A 22,586-nucleotide genomic window follows, 5' to 3' on the forward strand; every position below is an offset into this window, starting at 1 on the left:
AATAATTGGATTTTCTAACCCCAATTTTCTATACACTCTATTTTCTTCCATCTTTCCTTGCAAACCCATCATTTCTTATGTGAGCTCATTTATTTCCTGAAAAACCCTTCCTAAACTAGCCAACAAGCAACAATTGCATTCATACTCTGGTTCTTTCCAAATGCTTCCCGTAAAATTCAGTGATATAAGAAACATGATCAGTCTTCCAAATTGAGGTGAGATTGTTACCAAACATCTTGCAATGGCACTACAAGAATGACTAGCTTCCCAGCCTGTAAGAGCCCGTTCCTTGTTGGCAATGGTCTGACCACTTAGGTAATGCTATACGTTTTAAGACTTTGTTAGAAGTCCCCCATTTCCAGGTATCAATTTTTGTATTAGAGTAAAGGCTAACTCACTGTAATTGAGATCCCAGAAAGCAGTGGAAGTGGAAGTAAAGAAATGAAAATAAAGAAGACAAAAGCGTTTTTCCCTCTCACATAATAGTTGGGCCAAGACTGACAGGGCACTCTGTTTGATGAGGTCATTCAGGACCCAGATTCCTTCTGTCTTATTGTCCCATCCTCTCCTAGGATGTCTTCCTCATCTCCACGGTTACATATGGTCACAGACACATCCATAAAGGAGATGGCAAGCAGAGCAAGACAAGCTGTCTTTTTTTGCAAAGGTAAGGCCAAAGTTGTACTCACTGCTTCTAGTTACAGTGCATCGGCAAGAATGTCCCCACAAAATCATACCTAGCTGTAAAGAAGGGCAAGGAGTCTCCAGCTGAGCAAACATGCACCAGACGGAGGAGGACAGATGTCATGGTGGCAGCCATTTATCTGCCACGAGAAGTAAGAAGAAAAGATTCCCCAGGTTAAGAACCCTCAGAGATAGAAAGACCAAAATGGGGTAAATAAGGATTTTGTTTCTTAGAGGTAAAAAGAATGGCAGTATGAAAAAAGAATACAAGAAAGGGAAAATCTAGCTGATGGCTACCTAAGTTTCCACTTTATTATTTCTAGCACTTTTTAAAAAAAGATTTGTTTATTTATTTATTTATTTGACAGATAGAGATCACAAGTAGGCAGAGAGGCAGGCAGAGAGAGAGGAGGAAGCAGGGTCCCTGCTGAGCAGAGAGCTTGATGCGGGGCTCGATCCCAGGACCCTGGGATCATGGCCCAAGCCGAAGGCAGAGGCTTTAACCCACTGAGCCACCCAGGCGCCCAGTATTTCTAGCATTTTCTAAATATATTTCATAAGTTTTTTTTTTTTTTAAGGGAAGCAGAAAGAGAAAGAAAAACTAAGAAGAATATCAAGACAGAATAATAGTGATGTGAGGAGAACCAGAAGAAAATGGAGTAATAAAAGTCAATGGGAGAAAAAAATTTCACTTGCCTGAGAGAAGACAAGAGAGGCTAGGACAGGAAATGCTCTTTGGACTTGAAAATCTAGAGGTTACTGGTGAATAACTATAGGAGAAGCTAGAATGCAGCAAATTAAGAAATGAAAATGAACAAAGAAAAATGAGATAGCAAACATGCACTAGTCTCTTTTTTTATTTTTTTTTTAAGATTTTATTTATTTGACAGAGAGAGAGAAAACACAAGTAAGGCAGAGAGTCAGGCACAGAGAGAGGAGGAAGCAGGCTCCCTGCTGAGCAGAGAGCCCAATGCGGGCCTCGATCCCAGTACCCTGAGATCATGACCTGAGCCAAAGGCAGAGGCTTAACCCACTGAGCCACCCAGGTGCCCCTGGACTAGTCTCTTTTAAGAACACTGAGTTTTTAGGAAAAAAGAGATAAGATGATAACTAGTTATGACTAGCTCCACTTGCAAGTAGACTAAGATGAGAAGCAGCCTCCAGGGACCAAGTTGGGGTATGAGATTCTAGAGACTAGGGTGGCCCAGTTCTAGCTGCCTAGCATATGTATCATGTGTAATTGGAACAGCTGGCATAGCAATGTGCTCTGCACATTAGGCTGGTCAAGTTCTCCCAAAGTTGGGAACCACTCTTGGATATGGTGGTTGCATCCTATAGTCATGGGGTCTTGGGGTCTCCAGAGACAGTGCCTCTACCTACCTCCAGTCTCATAGTCCGTAATTGCACTTCTGCTTGGATAGATTGCTTGTTCATCAGACAATCAGGGTATCCAAGCTGGGTGTGGAAATGAAGGACCCAAAATATCTTGGCACAGCTGGAGTTTGGGCAAAACCCCCCCTCTTTAAAATATCAAAGGAGGGGGGCAATAAATCCATAAATATGAATGGACAAAAGGGACATGAAGCAGCAACAATAGAACATAAACTTTGGGCACTTTTGTTTGGCAGATTACACTGAAAATAGGACTCCCTGCCATCCCAAACTCCCATAAAAAGAGACCCAGAATTATTAAAGTCTAATTAAAGTTGGTGCTGTTTCTTTAAAGTGTCAGAGAAAGTAGCAATATTTGTTCCAATACTATAAGGCCAAAATCCTTTTAAGAAAAGCAATATTTCATGGAGAAAGGATTGGATTGGATTGTCTCTGAGGAAAATAATTGCTGTTACAACACGTGCTTATATTTTAGATGGCACAGAGATCACAGTGGTGGGAAGACTGAACAACTACTGGGAGATTTACCTTCACCCAATCATGAGACTTAAGCCCATTATCCTCTGGAGTCCCAAATGACTGAGGGGGGGAAAATGCTCATTCAGATTAAGTCTGAGGCATTGGGATATGGAAAAAGAAACCCAGGGATAAAGTATCCCTTGGTGGGAAGTGGTTGAATATTTTTTTTTTTTTAAGATTTTATTTATTTATTTGACAGAGAGAGAGATCACAAGCAGGCAGAGAGGCAGGCAGAGAGAGAGGGAAGCAGGCTCCCTGCTGAACAGAAAGCCTGATGCGGGGCTCAATCCCAGGACCCTGAGATCATGACCTGAGCTGAAGGCAGAGGCTTAACCCACTGAGCCACCCAGGCGCCCCTGAATATTTCTGAAGGATGAGAGAGACGATGAGACCGAGAGACTAAGAAGAAATGCAACAAAATGGGGAGGAGGCACCTGAAAGTTCCTTTCTTGGGCAGTTTGTTAGGTCTTTTGAGAAAGTTATTACAGAACCATATGGTGGTGGCTGACAGGGAAGATTGGCTAAGATAGAGCAAACCTAATGTTTCCCCTTTATTTGCAAGTTTTATCAGAGGAAGGCTCGGTTTCCTTTTGCAGGAATAAGTCAGGTCAGCACAAATTCAACCAAGCTCTTAAACACTCAGACACTCTTTGGGTCGGTATATTATAGAGGTATCCTTTATGCATAGGACAGTGTCATTCTAGGGCAAGGTCTGCATCAGTCAATACCTATTTCTGTAGTGTTGAGAGGGCCACACTTCCTCTTCGTGCTGAGAGGAACCTCCATATGTTAGGAGTCCACCAAGAACTGGCTGCCTGGCTACCTGCTCAGATGACCACCTCTCAACACTTGAAATAGAACTTTGCTCTGTGCTCACTAGAAGGCTTCAAGAAAAGCCCAATTGCATAAGATAGACTGGGAATGGAAAAACACTCTGGCAAAAGCATAAAGGTGTGGTTAAAGACTAGAGTGCCATTTTCATGTGGTTGGGCTGTGCCTGGCTGGTAGTTTAAAGGAGTTATGCTGAGCCACACTGATTGAGGGAGGGTTTTATTGATTCTGCTTTATTTTTTAATGGGGGAGACTTGAGCATTACAGGCTAAGGATAAAGACACGGCGAGAGTCAGTGGTTAGAGTGGTTAGAGATTCAGGAAAGAAAGGGCATAATTAATGGAGGACATCAACCATAAGAGGTTTGTTCAGTGTACAGCATCTGTTCAGAAAGGGAAATTCAGAGATTCTTTTAAATTTCTAAGTTAAGATACAGGCATTCCACAGTTCCCTAGGTAAATATTCATCAAGTATTACAAAGTGGTAAGACTTTTTCAGGTTCATTTAAGTTGTCTATTAACTTACTCCAAAACAAATATAACCAGCAAAGATCCCACTGGAGTACTGGTATGGAGAAGGAAAGCTTAAATCTGGGAAATAGCTAAGTCATTTGAGCTTTCTATCAAAAAGTGTCATTGGTAAATTAACAAGCCTGTCTGTAAGCCTGTCATTGAGAAGGGATTCACAATAAATAGGGCACCTAATGTTGATGAAAGATGAACAAGGCATTAAATCAAGCTTGGAGACGCAGACAAGAAACCAGGTAAAGGGCACAGCAAGAGTTATTTACCTGCTGTGGTGAAATGTATTCATATACTATGTACACAATCGCTGCAAGAGAAAAATAACACTAACCTTTAAGTAGCACATCTGCATATTTCATTCTTCTTATCCTCTTCTTAATGTAAGATGTTTTCTGCAGTAAGTACCCTCCCTAGGTAACATCACCATATTCCTGAGGCCACTAGCCGGCCACAGTATATCCACAGGAAGTCGAATTAAAGAAGCAGCAGCAGTGATGAGTTAGCGTGGTAAAGCCTCAACTTCCTCACCTACAAAATGGGGATAATAATAGTACTTAAGTTTACAGAAGGCTGTGAGAGGTGGTTGAGAAAGTTTATAAATGCCTACTGAACGGTAGTCTGCATGTTTTATCATGCATCTGAAATTCACAGGAACAGAGTATAGTCTGATAAGAGAGAAGGTATCATCAGTGTGTTTCTACCAAGGACAAAGAGCTCTGTGGCAGCAAAAAAGGATTTGGGAAAGATAGGGTAGAAAGGGCAGGTGTACAGTGAGGAAAAGACAGACCTGATAGGCATGCCAGGCAGAGGCTTTGCGGGGAGGGAGGGTTGGGATGAGGAGAAAATTAACTCGCAAGATTCAAAGACAAGCAGTGTTTAGTGCAGAAACAGAATTGTTTCTGACTTTATAGGTCTAAAACTGAAAATATGGTAACTGAAAATTAAAGGAGCCATTATTGTTGTGGTTGTCATTAATAAACAGTATGACGTGGTGTGATACCATGACAGTCTGGGAATTTTTTTTTTAAGATTGTATTTATTTATTTGTCAGAGAAAGAGAGCACAAGCAGAGGGAACAGCAAGCAGAGGGAGAGGCAGGCTTCCTGCTGAGCAAGGAGTCCAATGCAGGACTCAATCCCAAGACCCCAGGATCATGACCTGAGCCCAAGGCAGACGCCCATCTGACTAAGCCACCCAGGCGTCCCTGGGAATGTATTTTTAAATAAGATTTCAATGTCTTGCTAAAGTTGGAACTGATAAGGCAGTTTGTATGTATATAGGGCTGGAGCTGAATTTATATATATCTGGAAAGATGTACCTGAGATAAATGAACATAAAGTAAGAGAATAAAATTAGTGTGTCTAGTAATCGCTCTGTAAATTTATTTTAAACAAGGCATGAATCAAGAGTGATTATATACAGAGAGACAGAGAGACAGAAATGTCTATTTAATCTAGTATCCTTTTAGAATGCACTTGGATAAAAAGCTAGAAAACAGAAAAGCAATTCTTAACTGGATAATGAAAAAGCCACTTTTTTTTTTTTTTTTTTTTTTGGTAGGCTCTACACCCAACACGGAGCTTGAACTCACAACCCCTAGATCAAGAGTCATATGCTCTACCGACTGACCCAGGCAAGTGCCCCTGAAAAGGTCACTTTTTAAAAATCCTTTGCCTCCTATTTAGCTCTAACTTTATAAAGGAAAAGTCAATCATAGTAAAGTATATTTCTATCTTCCTTTCTTTAATATATAGCACAACAGCTGGTATAAGTATACGATAAATTCTTTTGATGATACTGTAGAAGGGAAGAGTATGAGCTTTTTGGAATCCTGACTGCCAATCCCTGGCTTTGTGACCTAGAGCAAATGATCTCTCTGTACCTTAATATCTTCATTTGTAAAAATGGGATCGTTACAATGTCTACCTCATTAGGGTTATTATGAAAATCAGTTAATTCAGTTCTAAGTGCCTGGCATACTAGTAAGTACACAGTCAATGCCAATTAAATATTAACAATGGCCTTAGCCTTCAAGGGTTAGCATTCAAGGAATCCTAGCAAGTGGCTTTATCCAGGAAAAGGTTGCAACTTAAACATCTATTAGTATATTTGATAAGGAAAAAAGAAGTCTTGTCTATAGTTTTGGCTTGTACTGGGACAATTTGTGTCACCTATCCTACACTTTCCAGAAGATCTTTAATGGTAAGGCATACAACCATGAGAACTGGTAGCCACAGTTCTGTCTATGGCCCAGACTAAGAACTCCCTTCCAGCTTTACCTTGTCACAGGCACACATAATGCTGACCAAAGTGGTATTCCTGGCTCTTGAAGAGCTTCATTCTTTATCTGTACTTTACTACCTTCATTAGGACTGAAGACTGTTGACCTCTGTTAGGAAGGTGCCTACATGCCAGGGTCCCTAGTGGCCCACACTCCAAGACAGCCCATGAAAGCAAGGGTTGGGTGGCTTTTCTCTAGGAGGCCCTGTTAAGAGGTATGCAATTCACATAGTCAGGCTCATTGTTGAGTCACTGCTAGGGTATTAACTGTTACTGCCTTACCACTGTACCCAGTGAGCTGTACATACTAGGTACTCATAGAGTTGAACTGAAATGAACTGAGAGGCTGCCCTCATCCCTACTTATTCCAAGCCCCTGAAGCCTCCCAGACTAGCCATTATCATCCTGATTCTTATCTCCACGGTTACTTTTAAAATCCCCTAATCCGACCCAACTCTAATTCCTCACCATCCTTCAAACCCTTGCACAACATACTTTGGATCTCCTATTCTGTCACCTGCAAACCTCCCCTGTATCTTCAACTTCATTTTGAATGATTTCTCTACTTCCCTGCAGAAGCTGAAGACTTACTCCTCAATAGGTCTCTCAAATGGAGGCCATTTGTTTCTCACATACCCACAGGAGATGGGAAAACTCTTGGTCCACATCCCTGCTTCCAAACTATTTCTCCTTCTTTCAAAAACTCCAGCTCCTTTGAAGTTCTTGTCATGCAGTTGTACCACCCCAATAAGATACAGATGGCACACTTCTATTAAGTTGAGGATGATTTAATAAAGGGGTGATTTGCAGAGGTATGAATGAGGGAAGGAAGGCACAAGGGATAGTGCAGTCACTGAGGGCTAGTACAGTGGAACTGTCATCACCCCTTGGCCTGAAGAAGTAAGGAAAGGGAGCTCTGGGGCCCAGGAGAAAGAGGTGTAGAAGCCATGCTGAAGAGCAGAGACCCCTCTCCCCCTTTTCAGGGACACAGCCTCCCTACATCAGATCTGCTGAGGCTCCCAATTGGCCAAATTCAGCCAGAACCAGACAGCAAGGAAACTGCTGACTGAATCCATAAGTTTCAGGTCCCATGGCTGCATGGCACAGAGGAGAGTGAATCTTGAGGGACTAATGGAAGATATCCCGCTTTTGCCCCAAGTTCTTTTTGGTTGCTATCATCTTTCAAACTCTTACTTTTTAAAAACTTGAGCTCATCCTCCTCTCCACCCCTTAGTGACTCTGGCATCCATGTGGGTGGCCCGGGTATCTTTTTCAGCCATTCTTACAGTTATGCCCTAAAAACTACTATCAGTAATAACACAATATTGACTTCAAGCATCCCACCCTCTGACCGCCACCTCTTATCTCTAAAGTTCAGTGGCTCTAGTTCTTTCATTGCAATTTTTCAACCCTCTTTAGGCTTCCAATCCTGACCTTAAATTCTGTCACTACTCATCCACTCTCCTATGTCCAGAGAAAGTTCCATTGACCTTGCTCCCTTAAGAGTGAGATTATTAGTGAGATAATCTTATCTCACTAATGCAGTCACCTGTCAAAAATCAAACTTTGGTTAAAGCCAACTATTTACCTTTTCCAGTGGGGAAAAAGACATAAAATTATGCTGACTGATTTCTCTCTAAATTTATCATCACAAGCTTCAAATGGGCATTCCAATCTGCCCAGAAATCCTACACCAATCCTGATGAATATGCCAATTACTTTTCAAGATGATTATTTCCTAACTTCTCCTAGAGCCTCTCACACTCTGTATCCCATACCTCCACAGCCTCATCTATTCACCACCAAATCTGTAAGCCTCCCAGTACCTGCATTATACCTCTGCCTTATACCCTGTTACCATGGGATAAGGGTCCCCCCCTCCTATCAAAGCCCAACCCCTCCACTTGTGCTGTATATTCCAACCCTCTTCATCTTTTGAAGAACTTTGTTCCTACTCTCGTTCCCTTTCTCTCCTGCATCAATTTTCCTCCACTGGATCATTATAAAATTCAAATGAATATGCCCAGTAACTCCCATCTTAAAAAATAAGTTTCCTCAATTCCAAATTCTCTTCATTTCTCATCTAATTTCTCCATTCCCCTTCAAAGAAAAATTTGAAATAATTGTCTAAAGACACTGCTTTTCTTCATCTCCCATTCTCTCTTCTTCTCATTTCCAACTGCCTTCTACAAGGCAATCTACGTGATTCAATGCTGCTTTTGCTTAGATCCTCAGTGACAAATGTGTTTTCAAGTCATCTGATCCCAGCTATGATCAGCATGTGATATAGCTGACTGCTCTCCCACTCTTGAATCATTTTCCACTCTTAGTTTTTATGGACACTGCTCTTTCCTGATTTTCCTTCTATCTCCCTGGCTATCCCTTCTCTATATTCCTTACTGGCTAAATCTCCTTTATCAGACCTCTAAATGTTAATGACCCCATATTCTTCTCAATCCTGAGCTCTCCAATGTAGTTGACGCTAGCCACATGTGTGTACTTTAATTTAAAATAATTTAAATTAAGTAAGATTAAGATTCAGTTCCTCAATTTCACTAGCCACATTTCAAGTATGCAATGGGCACATATAGATAGTAAGCAACATGAACATAAAATCTTTCCATTGTTGAAGAAAGTTCTATTGCACAGGACTGACCTAGACTCCCTCCCTAGGTGATCTTACCCAGTCTCATGGCTTTCAGTGCCACGTATATGTTGACTTCTAAATTTATATCTCTAGTTCTGACCCAAGCTTCAGATTTGTGCATGAAACTACCTATTTGACATAATCACTTGGATGTCTAACAGGCTACTCAAACTAACAACCAAAAAAGAACACTTCATTTTCATCCTCTCCTCCCCTGTGCCTACCCACAAAAGCTTGTTTCTCTTCCTGTCCATCTATTCTTAGCAAATGACACCATCCAACCAGTTTTGAAGCCAAAATTCTAGGAGCTGTCTTGATTCCCAATATCTAATCCATCAACAAGATTTAATAATTCTAGTCGTAAAATATATCTGAAATCTTCTCAAATGGTGTTCTACTTACACTATCATCTTTCTAGTCTAAGTTTCTTGTCTGGGCTATTGTCCTATCCATACAAGTTCCCCGTACCTAGATCCAGCACATAGCAGGTGCTCATTAAATATGTTGAAAAAATTAACAGGCACAATCCTACTGAATAGTGTAAAATAATCTTTACTTTTTTTGATATTCATGAATAATAGATATTTGCACAGAAGCTTTAGAAAATAGATTTAAAAAGATAATACACATAACTTCCCAGACAGACTTTACTTACACTTGGCTATGGCTCAGTATCATTACTCACTTTGTCAATTACTAATATATTTTTCATGCTTTCATAGCACTAATTTACTTCCATGCATCTGTAATCTATGTGGTCAGTGCAATTTACTCCCCAAGAGAAATTTTAGTTCCTGCTTCTTGTCATTCAGCTTTGCCTTTCTTGATTAATCCAGTACAGCTTCTTGACCTCTTGATTACCTACACATTTTGTGCCTGTCACAGACCAGCAGACACTGATTTTGTTCAGGAGTTCCCAACTTTGTTCCTGTCCCTGCCTGCCACCAGCTCCTCTCTGCACTCAACTTCCTTGTCAGAAACACCCAACAGTTTGACCCTAGCCTTAATTCAAAATAACTCAAGCAATAATTCCAAACAATATCTGCTACTCCTCCCTCTTTGATTAGCTGTGTTTACTGGCAGCCCTAAATGTTCCATCATCCTCATTCATTCCAGCTGCATGCCAATGGGGTCAAGCTGATATTTCCTACAGATACCGGTAATTACAGAAGTGAGGTGATGGGGTAAAGGAGAATGCAAGAGTGTCTTCTGAGACCTGCAGTCTAGTAATTATTAATATGCTTGACATCTGCATTGCCTGTGTCAGGTTACAAAGCCATTTGGGCACAATATTTTCACAGCAATCCAAACGCTATTATTTGCCTAACCAATAATCATCTCTCCTCTACCATCCTCTCCAACTTCCTTCTCTCCAAGAGACCATTGTGTTCAGTACCCACCCTTCATCAAATAGCCAGATACAACACGTAGCTATATGCCATGCTCCACCCTATGCCAGCCAGCTTTTATTAGTTAGTAAGTGATATAAATATGGCCAGAGAGTGTGAAAGAAAGTCTGTGATGAGTTCAGGAAAAAGTTCCCTCACCCTTAAAAAGAAAGACCCAACGACAAGATTATGTCCTTTTTTGGCTCTGGAAATTTCCCCATCTGGATGTAATTTCTGAGGCACTAACATCTTCTTTGAAGTATGAGGGGAGATTCTTAGGTTGAAGCCATTGCTGGGAATGGCAGAGTGGGCAGATGAAAGAAAACTACATCCTTTGTAATATACTTAAGTTGTTTTTTTACACTGTGCCAGAGGCCCTACCTCTGGACTTTGAACTATGTATTGATAAGCCCAGGGGATTCTGATTTCATCAAAATTTGAGGCACTAACTTATAAGCATGCAACTATAAACTTTCTCCACCACTTCCTCGCTGAAAAATCTTAGGCAAACCATTTTACTTTTATAAAATCCCCGTCTTTGTCCTTAAAGAGGTAAGTAATATTCACCTTTTGGCCTTATTGTGAGGGTGTAGGGTTAAGAGGATTTGATTGGAAGACTGAATATGGGAAGCGCTACGAAATCCATCAGCCAGAAAATGATGCTACCAAATCCTAAATGTTTCCCTGACTGCTGGTAGACATTGACACACTGGTTAGATAACCTGATCCCAGGTCTCTCCTGAGAGACTGCATTTTAAAAGACACTTCTAGGCTCTAGGCAAGTGTGATAATCAAGTAAGCCTGAAATTTAGAAATGGAATACCATGATACTCCTATGTAATATTTCACTTTAGCAAACTGTTTTATCTTTCAGGACCTGTTTATTCATCTGTGTACTTGCCCTGTCCAATCTACAGTCTCTATGGCACTAATGGCAAATTATACTTGGGGTGAGGGGACTTCTGTAATCTCAATATTCTTATATTGCTGCAATACGGATTACACAGGCAACAACAACAACAAAGCAAAATTGGGATTACGGGAGGTGTTGGCTTTGTGGTAAAATTAACTGAGTAATAATTGTTGGACGCTGCCTTCTCTATTCTGCTACCTTGAGTCACTGAGCTTCCACTCCTCTCAGGATCATGGCAGAATTGGAGGTGATCACCCTTGGCCACTCTGATCACACAGGTCTGTGAAAATGCCTAGAAAAGTTAAAAATACGAGTATCCAGAAAGAGATTCTGATGAAGGCCCTAAATTTACTTTTTTGCACAGAAGTAACTTTTACTGGCAAGCACAGTAATGTCTGCGTGTTGCAACAGAAACTTTTCCCTTGGCGTTTAAAAAGAAAGAAAGAAAGAAAAGAAAAGAAAAAGGACAGAAAGGAAGGAAAGAAGGAAGGAAGGAAGGAAGAAAGGCAGGAAAGAAGGAGGAAAGGAAGGAAAAAGGCAATGTATGCTGCTGGCCTCCGGTGGAATTCACAAAGTTAGTGGCGCGGGAACACCTCCTAACTTGAGAGCTCCCGAGCCTTTAGGGTGCACAGGTGTCCTGACCTCGTCACGGATGGAAATCACACTTCTCTTGCGTTTAACTCGCCGAATATCAGTTTATGCTTGGGAGACAGCCGCGTGGAAGACTGTAGAGAAGCCAGCAAAGTCCCCAGAGCCAGCACTTCCGCCTCTCTCCATGAACTCCGCCCAGCGCTGACAAGCCCCGCCCGTCATGAGGCCGACACGCCCCGTTTGCGCCTCCGGCGCGTCAGCACTTCTTGAACTTTGACCGCTTCTGAGCGGCGGCGCCGGGAGATAGTACGCATGCGTCGTTTCTTTGCATGGCTAGCGTCCTTATCCTAGTAGCGGCGGGAGCTGCGGTGGCCGCGCTGCTGGCACTGCGGCTGTGGGTTGTGCTCCATTCTCGGGTCCTGGGGCCCCGTCAGTCTTGCAGTCTCTTGGTGGTGGCTGGGTCCGGTAAGTATTGGGCGGTGACTGTCGAGTCGCTCCTGGGTCGGTCACTACAAACCCCAGAGTACACCGCGACGCTCCTATCTAGTCTCCTTAGCACTTTTTGGAGCATTGCATGCTGAGATTTGTAGTTCCCTTATGTTAACCGGAACCGGTCCTCCCAGCCGGGCAAAATTCTGGTTTGCTGACGCGGCCCAGGCATCTTTTACCGACAAATGAATAACTTACACCTGTCTGTAATTAAGCTTCCACGTAGCGTATGTTATTTTAACAAATTACTAATGAGCAGAGAGGACGCAGAAGCCTTATGATGCTAACTTACTATTTTCCTGAGTAGAAATTGACATTTTGCATTATTAACCTAGGCATTTTGTGTTTAGTTTAGGAAACATGAATACTACATGATAAATGAGGCAGAGTGAATTGTCACATTTATAAATATACAAATCCATGAGGTTAGAAACAATTATCTACTGACCATAGAACAATACACGTTTGAGAATATTGTGTCAGCATGCGAACAGTAAGCTGCCCTATCAGGTAATACAGTTTAAGAGTCTACCAGCTCTGCAGGCCCTCACAATTTTATAGATTTTTTTTTTTTTTTTTGACAGAGATTACAAGTAGGCAGAGAGGCAGGCAGAAAGAGGCGGGGGAAGCAGGCTCCCTCTGAGCCCAGAGCCCGATGCCAGTGCGGGGCTCTATCCCAGAACCCTGAGATCATGACCTGAGCGGAAAGCAGAGGCTTTAACCCCCTGAGCCACCCAGGCACCCCAGGCCCTCACAATTTTAAATGGATAAGTTCTGACAGAGATAGAAATATTGTGTAGATTTAGAAATGCTAGGAAATTGTATACAGTTAGAATAATATTTATATTATTAGCAAATGTTCTAAACTTATGCTCAAATACAATTCATTACTTTATTCACTTAACATATGTTGAGCCATCGAGACGTCAGACACTACGCTAGAATCTAGAAATAACAAAACCGACTACTACTACTTGCCACGGAATGGTGATTAGGTAATGAAGCAGTGTGAAAGGTACAAGGATACAGCGGTGAATGAAAAGGAAATGACAGAAAAACTAATAGGGAAAAAAACAAAACAAAACAAAATGGATACTTCCTATAATCTGAGAAGTTTAGACTGCTATGGAAGTCTTCACGAAGGACACCATTTTATCTGAGCTTGAGACAGGAAAGTTCCTGGAAGAAGTGATGTCTAAACTGAGAATTGTAAGATGACTAGGAATCAACCGAAGAGATTTTGCAGACTAGAAGGATGTGAAAAGAAGTTGATAGCACTTGGAATGCCCAGAGGTGGGAGGGCATTGTTGCTTTGAGTTCCATGTGGAGCTGTAAGCCCAGTCTAGATCCCAAAGGGCGTTGTAAACCATGCTCTATAAAGCTATTGGCACTACTCCACTGCTTCATACCATGTAAGGGTTAGGACCACAGGCTCTAGACTGACATAATCCTGGAGCTGAATCACATCTCTGCCACTTACTAACTTGGTGACCTTGGGCAAATTAGTTAACCTCACTGAACTGTTTCAACCTTGAAAAATATGGGATGAGGTGAGGAGAGATTAAATGCAGTATTAAAAGTGTTTAGCAGAGTGCTTGGCATATGATAAGCATTTAATAAATGGTGACTGTTGTTAGTCCTGGTAGCAAAGGATCTTTTAAAATACTTTTGAGTAGAGTGTGACTCAATTAAATCTAAGCTTTTACAGAAATGATTCAGCCTGCATTGTCAAGAGAATGTTTTGACAAAGACTGAGGTAGGGAGACAAGTAGGAACTTGTGGTTTGAAAGTGGGAGGTGAGGGAAGGAAAGGCTTGGGACTCATGTTTCTGTCTTGAGCAAATGGGTAAATGGATGTTAGAGCTATTTACTTGACAGTATTAGATTTGGTGGACTGGGAACCAAAATTAAGATTGAGAATTAGTCTGACAAGTGGCGCCTTTGTCATTCAAACCATTCAGAGTAGGGAGAGGTCAGAGACCTGTAAGAATCATCAAAGTCAAAGAAAGACTTATAATCAGACAAATAGCTTAATAGTTCATGCCCAGAATTTTGGAGGCGGGGGAAGATATTTTCAAGTGTTTACCTTGAATACCAAAAAATGTCTGGTTTTTAGATTCCATAAAATATTATTAATCAACCACATATTTTCAAAGAACATCAATCAAAATTAGTACTTTTCTTTGAAATATCATATGATTTCCTTAGGCAAATTTTAGATTTAATACCATATGCTCATCTACCCTCTCATTCAGTAATAGGAATGCCTACTTTTTTCAAGGGCACTGAAGATCAGCAGTAACAAAATTAGCAGAAGTCCCTGCCATCATCATGCTTACCTTCTAGTGGAGCAAGGGTTAGCGGAGAGAAAAACAAAAGAAATAACTAGATTGCATATTAAATTGTATGGTCATAAATATTATGACGTAGGGACAGGAGGTTGCATTTTACACAGAATTGTAAGGAAAAGCCTCCCTGAGGAGATGACGGATACCCAACAGCAAGGAGGCCAGAGTGGCGGGAGTAGACTTAAGTCAGGTAGAAGCAGATGAGCTCCATGAGGTAATAAATTAAGGGGTCAAATACAAGATGCCTTTTATTGCATGTGAGAAGGGAAGCCACTGGAGAGTTTTGAGCAGAGGTAAACTCATCAACTCTCTTAACAGAATCACACTGGATGCTGTGTTGAGAACAGACTAATGTAGACATTTGAATAGACAAGTGAAGGAGGAGCAGACCAGGAATCCGTGGTCATAACTGATGTGAGAGTGTTGTGGCCTGGAGCAGGGTAGTAGAAAGGAGATGGGGGGAAAGGTTGGATTCTGGAAATATTCTAAGGTAAAACTGAGATGATTTTGTTCCCAAAGAATATATCTTAATAGTTATTAAGAGTAAAATGGAAGACAAAGCCCATCATTTTAATGACTTTATTCAGTGACAAGGTTAAATCATCAAAAAATGTATTCAGTAAATGTTTCCTTTTAAAAAAAGAAAAGACTGTTAGAGCAGGTATAATGAAGTTTTAATTGCAGTGGAAAATGTGGATATTATCCTTTTTATCCTTAATTGGTCCAGCTGTGAAAACAAGTACCTACTTTGCAAACCACATTTTCTCAAGGCTAAAAACAAAAATACTAAAATTAGTATAAATCAGATGTGTAAATTGCATGCCCCAGACAAGAAGATGGGTTACAAGTTATAAAGTATGATTCTAATTCCTCCTCACATGTAATCTATGCCAATTTTATTTCTGTATTTAATTCCTTCTGGAACCTAGAGAGTAATCCTTCCCGTTCTACTATAAGAAAATACATGCGTTGGGAGAAACCACACACTTAATTTGTTTGATTATCCTTCTGTATGTTCACTGTGTCACTACTGAAAGTGCTTTCTTACAACAGTAGCGGTGGGGGAGAGTTTAGTAGGTGGGAAGGACACTGACCAGAGGCAAGGAGGAGGTAACAAATAAGATGAATACAGAGAATGTTCAGGACATCAACCTGGCTGAGGCTGAGAGAGTGTGAAGTGAAACGAAATGGGTATGATAGGGCTCATTGAGAAGGAGTTTGATTGCTTTGCTTAAATGCTATATCGTTAACATGAGCGGTTGATGTTCTTTTGGGATTTTTTTTCTTCCAAAGGAAACCTCAGTGTACACAGTCGATTTTTAAATTCACGGTTTTGAAATTAAAGTATTAAAATTTTGGAGATTGTACAATTTCAAAAATCGAACAGTTGTTTGGTGAAGCTGCTACGTATTTGACGACCTGTAGTTTGCTGAGACCTCTCTTAGGAGCTGGGGTTACATTCCTGAGCGGAAGTCTTCCTTAGGAAGCCCCAAGCCCTGAGGGTCAGTGCTCATGCCTCCTTGACATTACTTCTCAGCACAGTAACCTTCAGTGACCCGGTGACCATCTTTGCATTTTCCAGACTACTTTCCTGATCTGATTTCACCCTCGTCCTCCTTCACAGTATTCCACCAGTCCTTGAACACACATCTCAGCTCTTACCATCTCATGTCCCAATAATCCCACTCCTGGCCTTTGGCCTCCCTACTCCTATCCATCCATTAGCTTCACCTTTCAAGTCCTCTCAGCCTTTACCAGGGATCTCCCTTCCTCTTACAGAGATCGTCTTTCATAACTATTTGCTTTCCTCACCTCTGCCCCAATTTAAATTTTGCATGTTGTCTTCTTGCATTACTCTTTAAATGTCTGTGTGTCTTTCCCCTCTCCTACCAGCCTTCTTGATAATGGGAGTTGTGTCTTCTACTTCTTTGTGCTCCTTAGCACCTACTGCTAGTGTCAGTTTTATTTTTATACAGTTAATGCCCTCTTCCCCCATATGAAAGTAGTGTTTCTACAAGGGCGTAGATTATTATTTCCAAATGTTGCTTTCACCTATTGAGAAATACATAAAACATAACATTAGTATAACATAGCCAAATAGGTATGTCCATTGGGAGTTTCTTTTTTTAAGTTTTTATTTAAATTCCAGGTAGTTAACATAGTGTAGTATTAGTTTCAGGTATACAATGTAGTGATTGAATACTTCCATACAACACGGGGCGCTCGTGACAAGTGCCCTCCTTAATCCCCATCACGTATTTCACCCATCCCCTCACCCATCTCCCCTCTGGTAACTACACTGTGGGTTTCTTAATCTTAGGCTTTCCAATATTTTTTCCAGGTGGGCACACCACTGAGATCCTGAGGCTGCTTGAGAACCTGTCCAATGCTTACTCTCCTAGACATTATATCATTGCCGATACTGATGAAATGAGTGCCCATAAAATACATTCTTTTGAACAAAATCAAGCTGATAGAGACCCCACTACCATGGTAAGTGATCATTTCTATTTCTAAGAGAGTTAAAGGTTGAATATTGAGGTGAATTATCTCTGGAAACAATCTCGTGGAACGTCAGCGCCCCGCCCGCAAGGGGCAGGGAAATGTTTATTGCTGATCAAATAAATTTCCTCTACTACCAAAAGATAAGAATCTCTTTAAGATACATCTTCAAGTGGTAGCTTAATTTCTTATATTCTCTTTTATTTTTTTAAATAGGGGAAAGAGTTTTTTAGATAATTCCAACTGGAAAAGTTCAAACTTACATAAAACGTCTCGTTCATGTGCGCATCGGCTCTTCGCTCAAGTTCTTTATCAATATGTTGCACTTCTTGATGTAGCTATGACTGACCACTTCTTCTTCAAATCATATTTGTATCTGCCTTTAAAATTAACTTCTCTATCTCTGGTTGCTCACTTCACTTTAGCATTTTGGTCAGAATTAGGGGTGAAAGAACAAAAGTGAAGCTACCTCTTGATCAAGGAAGGAAACTAGAGCTGTTCTTTGTGTAGATTGTCTCCATTCCTCCCTCCCTCTGGTACCTGCCCAGTCACGGGGCGGCAACAGGTAGTTGAGGAGTGGAAGCAGACCCAGCTCAGGCTATTCAGTATTTCTCTGGGCTTTTTGGACTTGGGGACCCAGAAAATGGAGGCAGTGTTTCTTTGGGGACACCCTCTGTGGAAAAGAAAGTTTGGGAGCTGCTGGCAGTCATGTTTTCACCTGGTGGGTAAAGATAGACTATAGTTGGGAGAAAGAATGACGTTAATACACAGAAAGAGTATAATGAGAAATCAGGTGGTGAGTCCTGCCTTCAGTCACTGCAGAGGTCCAGCTGCATCTGTGTGGGAAATTCAGGATCCACTAATATCACCCCTTTCTTGCTCCCTTTCATTTCCTCTCTCACATCCTCACCCCACCCCTCCTCCAGGCCTTTTTAAGTCTGTTTCAGTTGAGTTTTGGTCACTTTTTAAATTATCCCTAACAGAAACACTTTATCCTTGGAGATTCCATGTTAAATGAGAGCAGATTCTGCCTGTTATTCAGCCATAACAAAATGCTATGGGATGTTTTTTCTATGTGGGCAATAAGCCAAATGCTTCATTTCTGTTTTAGGAATCAATACTGTATTTATTTCTTATGGCTTCTGCAACAAAGTACCACAGATTGGGTGACTAAGGGCAGAAATGTATTCTCTCATTTCTGGAGGCTAAAATCTGAAATCAAGGATTCAACTGGGCTATGTTCTCTCTGAAGACCCTAGGGGAGAATTCTTCCTTGCCTCTTCCTAGCTTCTGATGGTTGCCAACACTCCTTGGCATTCCTTGGCTTATAGCAACATCATTTTAATCTCTGCCTCTATTGTCATGGGGCCATTCCTGTGTCTCTGTCTTCACATTCCCTTCTCATAAAGACACAGTCATTGGGTATAGGGCCCAGACTCATTTAGCGTGACCTCCTCTTAACTTGATTCCACCTACAAGACCTTTTTCCAAATCAGGTCACATTGACAGATTCCTGATAGACAGGAATTTTGGGGAGACACTATTCATCCCTGTGTGTGTAATTGATCCTTTTAATAATATGAAAGTCAGCTAATACCATCCTTATTTTACAAATGAGAAAATGGAGACCCAGGGGTATAAATAAGGTCCGCCTAATACGTGGCACTTACCTAAACGTGTCTTCTCCAAAACTTTTACTGCATGGGCCACTCTGCCTTTTTTGTGCATTCTTTTCCAGTCCTAAAAACTGAGTGAGAAAGAATGCTTTGGGGATTATTCAAGGCACGAGAGACTAAAAATCTCATTGAATTTCTTAGAGAGTATATTAGAATTGGAGAATTAGAAGAATACAATGGTGATTTTTTTTATACAAGTGGAATATAGTATTATAATTTAGCAGTGATAAAGACTACTTAAAAAGATAGCAGTTGAGTAATTACAATTTGTTATTGTTTTCAACATGAGGAACAAGTATCTTTTTACCCAATTATTGGCATATATATTCTTTCTAAAATTGCATCCAATTAGAGGCTCCAATTTTAATTTAGCATACACATTGACTATTTCCCTCCAGGTCCATCAGCAGATGTATTGTTTATTTGCTGAATTTCATGGTTTAATGAAACATTTGGAAGATTGTTATATACAGGAAGATTGTGGGGTTTGTTTTGGGTGTTTTTTGAGAGTGGGAGAGGGGCAGAGGGAGAAAGAGAGAGAGAGAGAAAGAGAGAGAGAATCTTAAACAGGCTCCATGGTCGGCATGGACTCATCAGGGGCTCAGTCTCAGGACTCTGAGATCATGACCTGAGCCAAAATCAAGAGTTGGACATTTAACCAACTGAGCCACCCAGGGGCCCCTGTAGGAAGATTGTTATAGACATTTTAGAATTCTGTAAGTTGGGTGTCTTTCACTTTAATTAATTAATTTATTTTTTTTAATTGAAGTCTAGCTGACACGCAATATTACACTAGTTTCAGGTACACAACACAGTGATATGACAGTTCTGTGCATTATTCTGTGCTCACCACAAGTATAGCTCCCATGTGCCACTGTACAACACTATTATAATACCATTGACTGTATTTCCTATGCTATAACTTTTTATTCCCGTGATCTACATATTCCATAACTGGAAACCTGTACCTCTCACTCCCCTTCATCCATTTTGCCCATCCCTCACCCTGTCTTCTCTGGCAGATGCCAGTTTTTCTCTGTATTTATGGGTCTCTTTCTGCTTTGTTTGTTTCTTTTGCTTTTTTAGATTCCATTATAAGTGAAAGCATATGTTCTTTGTCTTTCTCTGTCTGATATATTTTACTTAACATAGTACTCTCTAGGTCCATACAAGTTTTTGATTCACTTTAATACAAAAGCCAAAGCTTTTGAATTTTTAAAGTGCCATTATTTTGTCTTACTATCAAAGTGGTACCACCAGTTAGGACTAAGCAACTCTGTTCAACTACTTTCTTCCATCAATTAATTTACTGCTGGGGCATTGTAACCATTTTTAGAGGAAAAATACTGTCTTATTCCTAAAAGGGTCTCTACTCATGAATCTGAAGCTGGGAAGAGTTTCTTCAGAGATGCAGAGGCGGACCATTGAGGGTGTTAACATGAACGTACCTGTTGTCCTTTCTGTTGGCTGCGCCATATGCCATATGGGCATATGGGAGAGAAGCCAGGTGGAGAGACACCTTCCCACCAAGCTTTGTTCAAGGGAAGAATCTACTTACTCTTCTCTTTTTTCACTACAGCTTAGGGGAGTTGTACCTGTAGCCCCCTAGGCAGCTATCCATTATACCTTCCATGGAGCTCATGAGACTGGGGAGGAGTCTTATTGAAGAAATCAGTAGCGATCAGTACCTTTGCTGGCAGAGCCCTCATTAGCCAAGAATTGAACAATCAGATTTGCATGGTCTGGTACAGAAGCTACCAGCACTAGCTCAAGACTATTTATTAAATACTATTTCACTGATCTGCGGTGCTACCACTGGTATATCAAGTTTCTCTGTATGTAAAGATCTGTATGTGGGCTTTCGTCTTTGTTGACTGGTTTGTTTGTCTATTCCTAATATCAAGCTCCCGTAGTCTCACTCTTCAGAAGTGTCTTAGGGATTCTTTCTTCACATAGGTTTTTGAGTTAGCTTTGGCAAGGTCACAAATAAACCTGTTGAAATTTGTATTTTAATTGAACTGAATCAGTGTGTCATTTTGAGGAGAACTTAAATCTACATGATGATATCTTCCTATCCAGGGGCATCATCTGTCTCTGCATTATTTAGGTTTCCTTAAATGCTTTTCAGTACCATTTCTAATTTTCTTCACGAGAGTAGCATATCTTTTGTTGTTTTTATTCTGTGTACCTGGCATTGTCTTATTATTGTAAGTGGTATACCTTTTAATTGGATTTCCTGTGTTGCAATATATAAAAATATAATTGATTTGAGTATAGTGATCTTAAAAGAACCACCTTGCCACACTCTAATTAATTCCAGTAATTTATACTCTATTATCTACAAAGATAATATCATCTGCAAATAGTAACAATTATGATTCTTTCTAACCTTTATACCTTTTATTTCTTTTTCCCGTTTTGTTTTTAGAACTCCCAGAACAGTAATTAATAGAAGCAGTGTAGTGGTCATCCTTATAGTCTTTATGATCTTAAAAATTTGCCAAGAGTTTAATTTTAAATAATATTTGGTTGTTGATTTTTATCAAATATCTTTTCTTTATCTTAGTTGATCGTAATGTTTTTCCCATTTTATCTATTTTCATGGTCAATTATAAGGTATGAACTATTGTTGAATTCTTGGAATAAACCCAGTTTCTTCACAGTGAGTTACATTTTAACACATTGTTGGATTTTGTTTGCAAATAAATTGTTTAGGAATTATTTCATTAATGTTCATGAGTGAGATTGCCCTATACTTTTCCTTTCTTGTCTTGTTCTTTAGTTTTGGTATCAAGGTTACACTAATCTGATTATGTGAGTATACAGCTTCTTGTTTTGGGAAGGAATTTGTATAAATTTGAAGATACTTTTTAAATTTATAGAACTTGTCTATAAAAATACCTGGCCCTGATGTGTTCTTTTTGTCATGGTTATAAACTCTAGGCTTTCTGTTTGTTTGTAAGTCAATTTTGCTAAGATATTTTTCTAGGAATATATCTATTTTTTATGAGTTTACAAGTTTATAATATTAGCATAAATATTTTCATAATATTCTCTTGGGGCACCTGGGTGGCTCAGTCGGTTAGGCAGCTGCCTTTGGCTTGGGTCGTGATCCCAGGGTCCTAGGATGGAGCCCCATGTCAGGCTCCCTGCTCAGCAGAGAGCCTGTTTCTCCTTCTCCCTCTGCCTGCCTCTCTGCCTACCTGTGTTCTATCTGTGTGTCAAATAAATAAAATCTTTAAAAAAAATATTCTCTTTTCATTTTTGTTATCTGTGCTATCAGGTTCACATGGCATATCTTTGCCCATCTCTTTATTTTTACCTTTTGGTGGTGGTTGTGTTTTAGGTGTGTCTTTTTAAAATGGCATATAACACAATTTTAAAAATTCAAAACCAAGAATCATTGTCCAACTAGCATGTTTGTACATGCACATTTATTGTGATTATTAATGTATTAGATTTGTTTCTACTATTTTATTTGGTTCTTTCTACTTACCATATTTTGAATCTTTTTATCCTCCTTTTTGGTCTTCTTTTGAGTTAATTGAGCTTTCTTTATCCTCCCTTTTTCCCTTCTCCTGGGATGGAAATTATTCTCTTCTCCAAGATGTTATTCTTAAATTGTCTGCCTGGTTACCTAACTTTAAGTCAAGAACTTAATATCCCCATCTTCCTCCTAAAAAACACGACTTTTAGAATGTTTTGACTGTAAACACCTCTTCCCATCTTACATATTTTGGTTTACTGTTTTGGTTCTACCTTGTTTTTATACCACCCAAATTACGTACTACATTATTGTTTTA

General features: G+C 40.2%; 2 protein-coding genes across 3 annotated transcripts in view; one reads left to right on the plus strand and one right to left on the minus strand.

Moving 5' to 3' along the window:
• TLCD4 (TLC domain containing 4) overlaps positions 1 to 11,953 on the minus strand; it is a 125,324-nt gene extending 113,371 nt beyond the window's left edge. The window contains exons 1-2 of one of the 2 annotated variants that reach the window (XM_047723658.1): positions 11,821 to 11,953; positions 4,282 to 4,478 (exon numbers count right to left, since the gene is read on the minus strand). The gene's annotated coding sequence lies outside the window, so the exon portion shown is untranslated. The remainder of the gene's footprint in view (positions 1 to 4,281; positions 4,479 to 11,820) is intronic. The other variant, XM_047723660.1, reaches the window with a different exon arrangement.
• ALG14 (ALG14 UDP-N-acetylglucosaminyltransferase subunit) overlaps positions 11,953 to 22,586 on the plus strand; it is a 97,777-nt gene continuing 87,143 nt past the window's right edge. Inside the window, exons 1-2 of the mRNA XM_047723662.1 lie at positions 11,953 to 12,234; positions 16,947 to 17,098. Of these exons, the coding sequence (XP_047579618.1) occupies positions 12,099 to 12,234; positions 16,947 to 17,098 (288 nt within the window). The 5' untranslated portion in view covers positions 11,953 to 12,098. The remainder of the gene's footprint in view (positions 12,235 to 16,946; positions 17,099 to 22,586) is intronic.

The sequence above is a fragment of the Lutra lutra genome, chromosome 4 (genome assembly GCF_902655055.1).
Source record: "Lutra lutra chromosome 4, mLutLut1.2, whole genome shotgun sequence".
In the NCBI taxonomy this organism is placed as follows: Eukaryota; Metazoa; Chordata; class Mammalia; order Carnivora; family Mustelidae; genus Lutra; species Lutra lutra.